The following is a 10,635-nucleotide window of genomic DNA, read 5'->3' as shown; positions in this document are numbered from 1 at the left end:
GGTGACCCTGAGGGTGGGCGCGTGGGCCGCGGGACTGGGACTCCCTCCAGTCGGCGGGCGGCCAGCAGTCAGGTGCAAAGGTTGGACCCGGGAGGCCTAGCGCAGCGCCCCCTGGGCGGGCGGAAGAGCGAGCAGCGGGAGCGCGCGCGGGCCGGAGCGGGTGCACGCGGCGCGGCGAGGCCTGTGCGCTAGGCTACTGGAGCTATGCGGCGGGCGAGGAGCGGCGTGGCGGCCAAGCCGCACGGGCAGAAACGGTCCGTAGCTTCTGTGTCTGCCGCCTCAGTCCCCGGCACCAACCGCACACGGCGCTCCACGGGCCAGGCCGGGGGTGGAGGTCGGGCGGCGGGGCGGCAGCCGTCAACAAAGCGGCGGCCGAGGCACTTGTCGCCGCGGGCCCAGGAGGCGGGCCCCGGAGAGCCGCCGCCGGAGCTGGCGCTGCTCCCGCCGCCGCCGCCACCGACTCCAGCGACCCCGACGTCCTCGGCGGCCACGCTAGACCTGGGCGACCAGAGGGAACGCTGGGAGACGTTCCAGAAGCGGCAGCGGCTAACCTGCGAAGGCGCCGCCAAGCTCCTGCTGGACACCTTGTGAGTGCGGCGGGCTCCCGCCAGCCTCGGCCCTTCGCCCGGGGCTGTTCTGACCCTCAGATTCTGGTCCTTGCCCTGTCTCATGTCTCTTGTACAACAGCCAAAGCGTTTCCCCTGCCAGCACCCAGGGTCGGCTCGTAATTACAACGGCTGCTTGGGGAAGTGCAGCCACTGACCCAAGTGGGGTTCGCTCCAAAGGGGTTGGGACCGCCGCCGTGCAACGGGCGGCGCGGCTGGCCTAGGATACAAGCGTCTTCTCCGAGAGGCCCGTTGTGCTCGAGATGTCGTCTCTTGTCCTGAAGCGCGAAAGTGAGCGGGCCTTCTCCAGGGACAAGATAAATCCTACGACTTTCCTGAGACCTGCGTCTTTTTTTTTTTTAATATTTGTACGAGATTTTTTTGGAGGGGGTAGGAGTGGGGTGAATAGGAAAAGTAGGGGGGTTGCGAAGGCTTTAATAGTTTTGAACAATGAGATCTCTTTATTGTTCCAGACACTCCCCGAGGGGAGCAGGGGGGTGGGGCGGGGTTTATTGATCTGGAGAGAAGAGCGCTGTAGGAGGAGTTGTTTTGGATTTAGAAAAAACGACAGGGTTCCCTACGGGGAAAGAAGAGGCGAGCTCTGGTAGCATAGTGCCTAAGGCACTTGACTGCTAACCGGAAGGCTGGCGGTTCAAACCCACCAGCCACTCCTCGGAAGGAAGATGGGGCAATCTACTTCTGTAGTGATAACTGCCTTGGAAACCCAAGGAGGGGTCATTATGAGTCGGCCGACTCCTCGGCACATAACAACAACAACAACATCCAACTGATGCTCCAGGGTTTCCTTCAGCTCTGCTTCTGAAGAAGAGCCTCGAGCTATTTAAACGGCCAGGAGAGGTTTCGGAGAATGTCCACGATATTCTTCAAAATTTGCTATTAATTCTAGCAAGGACTGTTTTTTTTTTTTTCCCAAATGTGACAGCATTTGGATCCCTGCCCTGTGGAATAATTGTGCTACACCTTAACACCCTAATAATATATCTAAATGTCAAGTATTTTATGAATCGAAAAGAACAATCAAAACACTGGAAAAAAACAAGACCTAACAATTGCATAACAACCTGAGAATTACACGTTTTCTTGAACAAAAATGTTTCTTTGCCCTTCTTCCAGAAGAAATTCTCTTAGTTAGGATGAGGCTTCTCAGAATATGTGGTTTCTGTGTGCTTGACTTTTTGCTTTATCGTGTTGTAGACTGAATATTATATATTCGTCATCATCAAACATCTCAAACATCTGCTAGATAGAGGAAATAAAAAGATCCTCACAGCTATAAAATTCAAATTTAAGGTAAATTTTACTTTAAAACTGATGCATGGCCAGAAAAAGATTTTACAATGTTGATGTAACAAGATGAGAAAGTTTTCATCTGTCAGACTGGCATGAATATGTACTTATATTTATTTTTTTTAAAAAAAGCCATCACCCACTAAATTAACTTATATGCAAAATGTGTAGCACTGCACTGTTTTGTTAAAATATTAATGTATACAAAAAATGTCTGGAGGAATATATTGTAGTTAACTGTGGATTCTAGGATTATGGATTATGGGAGACTTTCTCTTTTAACATTATCTAATTTTGTAAAGGAGCTCTGGTAACGTAGTGCCTAAGGTGCTTGACTGCTAACCAGAAGGCTGGCGGTTCAAACCCACCAGTCACTCCTCAGAAGGAAGGTTGGGCAATCTACTTCTGTAGTGATACCGCCTTGGAAACCCAAGGAGGGGTTGCTATGAATCAGGTCTGACTTAACAGCACATAACAACAACAACAACAATTTTGTAATGTTTGAACTTTTTACAAAAAACACTATTTGTGTATGCAGAAAACTTTTTAAGTACATAAAACTAAATGATTCAACTTGTAAAGAAACAGAAAATTATTCAGTCTTAAATAGATGACAATTAAAACTGCAGCAGCTCTTTTTCTTCTAATTATTGCTTGAGAAGCTGCAATGAAATGTTTCCTCATTCTTTACTGGTAAGGAGTATTCAGTCCTTTTGGAAAGTGACTTGTTGATATTTATAAACTCTTAATGGTGTTCAGTTATTATCTGGCTTATATGTTTTTTTTGTTGTTATGTGCCCTTGAGTCAGACCCGACTCATAGCGACCCCTCCTTGGGTTTCCCAGGTGGTATCACTACCGAAATAGATTGCCCAATCTTCCTTCTGAGGAGTGGCTGGTGGGTTTGAGCCTCCAGCCTTCTGGTTTCAGCAGTCAAGTGCCTTAGGCACTATGCTACCAGAGCTCCTGCAGCTTATATATGTTGTTGTTGTTATTTGCCATCGAGTCGGCCCCGACTCATAGCGACCCCTCCTTGGGTATATATGTAGTAGGTTTAAAAACATTAAGGTTGTATGTAATGTACATTTACAGCTATATAAAAAGTCATGTATATGAAAAATATCAGAGAGGAATATATCAGAATTATTAGAGCCTTGTTACTCCTCAGAAGTCTTTTCTAAACCACCAAACAGAGTCAGGTACTCTGCCTTACTTTTTCATAGCAGCCTGTACCAGGTTTATAACAACCATAATTAAATATTATTTGGGTAATTTGTATGATGGTTGCTTAAGGTTGGTAAGAGCAAGACTGTTGTCTACTGCCTAGCTCATAGAAGTTCTTACTAAGTATCTGACACATAAATGAAAATGTTTGGGTAATGGGATTAGGACCCTCCTCCTCATTACCACATCTTCCAGATTTTTATAATATTTTATTTTGTAATTTAACAAAATGTAAGAAATGGAAAAAAGAGAGCTCATGAACAAGGAAGGCATTGAATCCTTTCTTCTTTTATAAAATTCACTCACTCACTCACTCAACTGCTGTCGAGTCGGATCTGACTCATAGCGACCTCTCCTTGGGTTTCCAAGGCAGTATCACTACAGAAGTAGATTGCCCAACCTTCCTTCTGAGGAGTGGCTGGTGGGTTTGAACCGCCAGCCTTCTGGTTAGCAGTCAAATGCCTTAGCCACTACACCACCAGAGCGCCTATAAAATTGACGTACTCCCTTAAAAGCAGAAATGCATCCAGTTGTCATGTATAAAGAATTTTTGTGCTATCTTGCTTTTTTCAACAATGGTAACAGAGAGAATGAGAAAAAGAGATCTTGAGCTATGAAATCAGGCCCCTGCCAGATTATTCAGAAATTCTTATCTTTCTGATTTCTGTTTCATTTAGTGAATACCAGGGCCTAGTGAAACACACAGGTGGTTGCCACTGTGGAGCAGTTCGTTTTGAAGTTTGGGCCTCCGCAGACTTGCACATCTTTGACTGCAAGTGAGTATTTTTTTCTGTCAACTTGGCTTAAAAAGATTTAGGGGTAAAATGAAATGCTTCAAAATAATCTTAGAAATTATGTTATAGTTGAAACAGCCTTGTCCTTGAATTGATGATTGTTGAAGTCAGGTGATGGATGGGTATGTAAGGATTCATTGTTCATTCTTTTTTTAAAAAAGTGGAGGGGTACTTAAAGTAACCGAGCCTGCTGTGTGTGTGTTTGTGTTTGTATAAGTGTGTGTATAGGACTTTGTCACAGAACCCACTCCTACAGCACAGCCCCAGGTGACACAACAGCAGGGTCCTCAGGGCTTGTGGTTGGGGGTCACTACCCAACCTTCAGATTGAGACTGCTGCTGGTAAGGGGAAGGGTTGGTTAGGTAGAGGTGCATCAGGCTGGGAACTGAATGAAAAGCCTCAGGTAGAATTTTCATAGGAGCCCAGGGTGGAAGAGGGTATGTAAGAAGAGAATGTGCACAGCTGCTCTGTTCTAGATAGGCAGATGGTATGGCCCCTGTCTGTGCTTCTGATCACCTTCCTGGTATTGTGATAGATCAGTGACAACAGGCTCTGACTTCTGAACCAATATTTGGCCTAGAATTAATTATTCAATCATACCCAGTCTTTTCTGCCCCTAGGAAGTACTTGAATTATATAGAAATAATAAACACCATGAAATAACTCAACTGGAAAGCTACTAAAAAGATTCCAGTCTGGGAAAGAAGCATCATGCAATAATTTGCTAGAAGAATTTGAAAACACTGGACCAAAAAGAGGGGACCCAGATTTAATTCCAAAGAGAAGTGATTCTGAGGACCTGTTCTTGGACCTGTACTTGGAGTGAGGCTTTCTGGAGATGAGGAAAGAGAGAAATTTAAGCTTCCCTGTTCATTTTTTGGATATCTAGGAAGCATGAGACTGTAGCGATGTCTGAAATGTACTTTCTAAGTGTCTCTGAAACCCAATGTTGCTTTCCCCTTTGCCTGGTTTTCTGTGGGGTGCATGGCCTCAACTGCTGGCCTGAGGACCTGTGGGTTCTTTTGCATCTGCAGAAGAGTGGCTCCAGATACTGGCCCATCTGCTGAAGCTTTCCCTTCCCCCAGTTGTTGATGAAAGGGCTTTACCCTTTGGGTCAGCTGGCTCTTGGAACACATCAAGCTGAGGCTCCTGATTACAAGAAGATGCAGATGGCTATTCACAATCTGGGATTTGCTCTTTTTGTAGCTGCAGCATTTGCAAGAAGAAGCAGAATAGACACTTCATTGTCCCAGCTTCTCGTTTCAAGCTCCTGAAGGTTAGTGCTTAAGAGCAGGGTCAAGATGTGTAGACCCCTTTATGAGGCTCTGTGAGTCCCAGATTGCTGCGTGCCCTTGGTGCAGGGTGGGGGCAGGGAGCAGCCTGGCCTCCCAGGGTGTGCTTATCTCCTTTCTTTATCCAGATTTCATGTTTTCTTATTTTTAAAAAGGTTGTATTATTTTTTTCTCCCTTTATGTTTTGGATACATATTTGATATTGTAGAAACATTTTAAAATACAGAGAATTAAAAAAAAAAAAAAATCACCCAAATCCTGTCAACCAAAATGTAACCACTGTTAATATTTTGGTATATGTTCTTATAGATTATTTTCCACACAGATAAATACATTTAAATATATACATTTTTATCAAAGTAGGATTTTTATCATTCTTTCTATTTTATAGCATATTTTTGTCATTTTACAGTGAAAAAACATTTTTTTATTTTTAACTTTATTATTTTGGGAAATTCTTTGTAGGTGGTACAAAATTTGAAAGATACAGAAGTACATATACAGTAAAAAGTCTTTCTTCCACTCCTTTAGCCACCGAGTTTTCTTCTTCCTCACAACCAATTTCCTAGTTTACTTATACCATTGTTCTTATATACCTGTTCCTCACTTATTGACTGCCTCATTACCTGTGATTTCAAATTTGCAAGAATAGTAAACAATCTATCCAACAATTTCATACATCAATGACATGTCTGGCAGTAATGAATGCTGAGATGCAAGAATTGAGTAATGCTGGCTGTGATGGGTAGCTTACGTGTCAGCTTGGCTGGGCTATGATCCTCAGTGATTTGACAGTTATGTAATAATATAATTTTGCTGTTATGCAGTGATGTAATTTGGCAGTTACATGATATGATTTGGCAGTTAAGTAATGATGTAGTTATCATCCATTTTGTGATCTGATATGGTCATGCTCCATTTTTGTGTAATGCTGATTTTTGCATAACGACCTGGTCTTTGGAATCTAACCATGTCAACAAGTGAGGAATGGGTGTATTTGTAACATTTTGTTTTATGAATGTACCATAAGAAAATTCCTATGTTTGGACTTCTAGGTTTTTTTTTCCCAATTATAATCAACATTATGATAAATATCCCTGTGTATAAATCTTTTACAATTTAGATAGTATTTCCTTATAATCAGTTCTCTTAGAAATAAAATCTTTGGAATTTATTCCAAATTCAAAGAATACCTTATTAAAAAAAAAGGCTTGGTATATTACTGATAATGTGAGTAGAGGTGGGGCTTTAACGCCATCATTTGTTCCTGTTGAACACATCACAATCTGACAGGCTAATTTTGGTGTAATTATCTGTTTCCATGTCTGTCTCCATTACCAGATTGTGAGTATCTCCAAAGCAAGTACTACATTTTTCATGTGTGACCCAGCTCCCAGCATTCTCAAGTTTGGCACTGAATAAGCACTCAGTGAGGGTCTGGAGGGAAGGACTAGAAGAATGAATGCCTGTGTGAGTCCTGATTTTCCTGAATTAGTGAGATTTAATCCCAAATGCTTGGGGTCAGTTTATCTCCTTTTCTTTGTCTGCACCTTGATTCTGGACTATGTGTGTGGTGTGGGGTGTCTGGTTGAGGAGGTAGAAGTGGTAGGAGAAGCATACTTGTCCCTTGTCTTTCCTATAAACCCATAAGAGGGTCAGTATGCTGTTCTGTGCATGCTAGAGGTTGTGGTCCCAGTTCAGCTTTGCTCCTAAGCACCTGTGATAGACTATTCCTGAAGACACCACCAGGGGCAATCTTGGGTCAAAAAGGATGCTTAATTCCTTTTTTCCCCCCCTCCTTCTTGGGCCTGCTTATCAGCACATTTTTCTGAAACACTAGAGCACCATACTCTTTCTCAGCCCCAGCTTACTGAAGCAGCAATTTTTGGTTGGTTTTTAAAATAAAGTCAAAATGTATTTTTTCATCCAGCAAATAATTGTGGGACTCCTACTGTGTGGAGGAGTCCCTGGGTGATACAGTTAGTGTTCTGCTGCTAACTGAAAGGTTGGAGGTTCAAGTTCACGAAACTCAGAAGAAAAGGCGTGTTGATCTACTTCTGAAAAATCAGCCATTGAAAACCCTGTGGACCACAGTTCTCTGACATACCTGGGGTTGCCATGAATCAGACTCAATTTGACAGCATCTGGTTACTGGTTACTGTGTGGCAGTCACTGTTCTAGGTGCTGAAACACAGTGGTTCATATGACTGACAAGGCTCTTGTTCTCTTGGAGCTTACATTCTGCAGAGAGGGGAGACAGATAACTAAATGAGAAAAAACCCAACAGTATAAAATGCTATGTAGATAATTTAAGTTTGGCAATATGTTAGAAAATAGCTGAGTGGCTACTTTAAATTGGTCAGAGATGGTCTATCTATGGCATTTATATGTGAATGATGAAGATGGTATGTATGTGGAAGGGGGTGGTGTGGGCAGGAGGAGTATCCTAGGCAAAGCATAGATTGTGCAAAGGATTTAAAGGATGTAAGATTGGAATGTTTGAGAAGCTAAAATTGACCATTGTGGCTGGGTGATTGGGTTGGGATGAGAATGGACTAAGACGGGGTTGGAGAGGTAGGTAAGACCAGATAAGGAGACCAGCTTTATTCTTGGTATAGTGTGAAGCCCTTGGGGGGTTGGAAGCAGGTGGTGACAAGACCTGATTCAACATTTAAAAGATTCCTTTGGCTGCTGTGTGGAGAATGGATTGTAAAGTGGTAAGTGTGGCTACAGGGAGGCAGTTAGGAGGTTGTTATAGTAGACCAAGGGACAGATGATAAGAGCTTGGATTAGGATGGTATTCATGGAGATGGAAAGAAAATAGATAATTAGAGGTGTGTTTTAGAGCAGTTGTTCTCAAACTTTAGTGTGCTCATTACCACACAGATAGCTGGATCTTATTCTTGTTTCAGTAGATCTTAAATGGGGCCCAAGAGTTTGCATTTCTAACAAGTTCTCATAGGAGCCCTGGTGGCACAGTGGTTAAACGCTCAGTTGCTAGCCAGAGGATGGCAGTTTGAATCCACCAGCCATTCCACAGGAGAAAGATGTGTCAGTCTGCTTCATGTAAAGATTATAGCCTTTGAAACTCTGGGAGGAACAAGTTCTTGGATGATGATGAAGCTGTTGGTCCAGGGACTACACTTGGAGAATGACTATAAGGTGGTCAGAATTATATAAAAGATTGGATGTGAAGTTGTGGACTCAAAAACTAAAACACTCACTGCTGTCGAGTCAGATCTGACTCAAAGCGATCCCTCCTTGGGTTTCCAAGACGGTATCACTAGGGAATTAGATTGCCCAACCTTCCTTCTGAGGAGTGGTTGGTGGGTTTGAACCACCAGCCTTCTGGTTAGTAGTCAAATGCCTCAGGCACTATGCCACCAGAGCTCCTGAAGGTATGGACATGAGAATGGAATTAGATAGATCTAAAATGTTGGGCTTCTTTTTGGTGGTGGAATTTGGAGACGATGTGCAGAAGTGGCACCTTGCAAGAGAAAGGAAGAGGAGGTCATCAGCCAAGGACCTCAGGTAACTGGATGTATTTGGTGTTTGCCACATTTTTACACCCTTTGCTGACACTTTTGTTCATGTCACTGACAAAGAAACCACTGGTGGGATGAAAGGAAAGGCTGACCAAGATGAATTCTCACCATACACTGCCATGTTGACTCTCTAGGATGTAGCCAGCAGTGAAAGGAGTTGGGAATCACTGCCCTACACATCAAACTCTGAGCCACAGGAGGAAATAGGACCAGGACCCCTGGACCTGGGGCCCAGTCTGTCCTTCGAGCCCTTGCCCATTCAGGAATGAAGATCAGGCAGATTGAGGATGTCACTGCCATCCCCTCTGACAGCACTTTCAGGAAAGGGGTTGCCATACTTGTTGTCTGTTATCAAAGACTGCTCAACTTATTGTTTTGTGTTAATAAATTGCCTTTGTGTAAAATTTTGGGCCTGAGCAACTAGTTAAATGGGGACACCACATTCCAGGGGAAAGCCAGTTCTGGGAAAAGTTAGTTTGGCGATGTCTTTTGAATAGTCATGATCCTTGGTGAGGCAGTGGTTAAGTACTCAGTTTGAACCCACCAGCTGCTCCGTGGGAGAAAAATGTGGCAGTCTGCTTCTATAAAGATCACGGCCTTGGAAACCCTATGAGGTGGAATCAACTCAACAGCAGTGGGTTAGGTTTGGTGGTTTTGAACATTCATATGGATATGAAGTGGATAACTGGATATACAAGTCAGGGATTCTGGAGAGAGATCAGAGCAGGAGGTACTAATTTGGAAATTACTGGAATATTGATGTTTAGAGCTATGGGACAAGGTAACAGCAACTGGGGAGACAGTGTAGCCAGAGAAGGGAGAGGGCCTAGGATAGAACTCTAGGACTCACCAACATTTATAGAGAGTTGAACAGAAGAGGAAGAGAAACCAGAGAGAGGTTGAGAACAATATCTAGTAAGGAAGGAGAAACAGAAAATAAGAGAATGTAGTGTCCTCAGAGGCAAATGTTTCAAGATGGAAGGATTGCTACTGAGAGGTAAAGTTAAGAACAGAAGTGACTATTGGATTTGTCAACATGGTGTTTGTTAGTAATTTCTGACTAGGCCAGAAGACAGAAGAAATGATCAAAGAGGTCTGATACATAGCAGAGTGTGATGATGATAGGCCATACATTCTAATGGGGAGTAGGGGGAAATGGGATCAGACTGTGCATGCATAAACTAGTATGAGAATGAGAGTCTGCATATCATTGGGTAACTTCTAGTAATACATGAGATAAACTCAGATGTGAGGCATGTTATTTTTCTTATTTGTTCATATCTTTGTCCATTTTTCCATCAGTATTATTTATTAAGAAAATTAGCCCTTTGTCTGTTATGTGTAGCAAATATTTTTTTCCCTTAGTTTGTGCTTTATTAGGTAGAATCAGCAGCTTTTTAAGGCCTTGAGCAATGCTGTTTGGGGACATGGAGAGCCAAAGCCTAGGGTGGTCTTTCTTCCCATTTTGGCCCCATGAGGCACACATTTTCACTCCCTAACACTGACAGGGTGTGCTGTCTTGCCATGGGTCAGGGAAAGCTCCAGGCTAAGTTCTACTGTGTACATTTGACCTAAGGGAAGCCATGAGCTGGTACCTGCAAGATTGACTTGTCTCTGGACAGTCTCTGTCCTCAAAAAGCATCCAACTTTTTGTATGGGAGATAGATTGTATCCTTATAATACTGAGACCCTATGAAAGAAGGATGGCTCCTCCATATAAAGCCTTTCAAAAGATTTTTTTTTTTAATAATATAAAAACATTCTTAGTAAAAAGAGGGACATTCCTCAACATAATAAAAGGCATTTATGCAAAACCAACAGCCAATATTACCCTCAATGGAGAGAGACTGAAACCATTCCTCTTGAGA

The 10,635-nt window shown here is 43.1% G+C and overlaps 1 protein-coding gene across 1 annotated transcript in view; it reads left to right on the top strand.

Moving 5' to 3' along the window:
• The first annotated feature begins 204 nt into the window (after window positions 1-204).
• CENPV (centromere protein V) overlaps window positions 205-10,635 on the top strand; it is a 14,221-nt gene continuing 3,790 nt past the window's right edge. Inside the window, exons 1-3 of the mRNA XM_007945581.2 lie at window positions 205-587; window positions 3,814-3,912; window positions 5,137-5,206. Coding sequence (XP_007943772.1) covers window positions 205-587; window positions 3,814-3,912; window positions 5,137-5,206 — 552 coding nt within the window. The remainder of the gene's footprint in view (window positions 588-3,813; window positions 3,913-5,136; window positions 5,207-10,635) is intronic.

Source organism: Orycteropus afer, unplaced genomic scaffold (assembly GCF_000298275.1).
Source record: "Orycteropus afer afer isolate SDZICR_OR568_19922 unplaced genomic scaffold, OryAfe1.0 scaffold00139, whole genome shotgun sequence".
In the NCBI taxonomy this organism is placed as follows: domain Eukaryota; kingdom Metazoa; phylum Chordata; class Mammalia; order Tubulidentata; family Orycteropodidae; genus Orycteropus; species Orycteropus afer.
The sequence above is the reverse complement of the archived record's forward strand: the minus strand, read 5'-3'. Positions and strand labels throughout refer to the sequence as shown.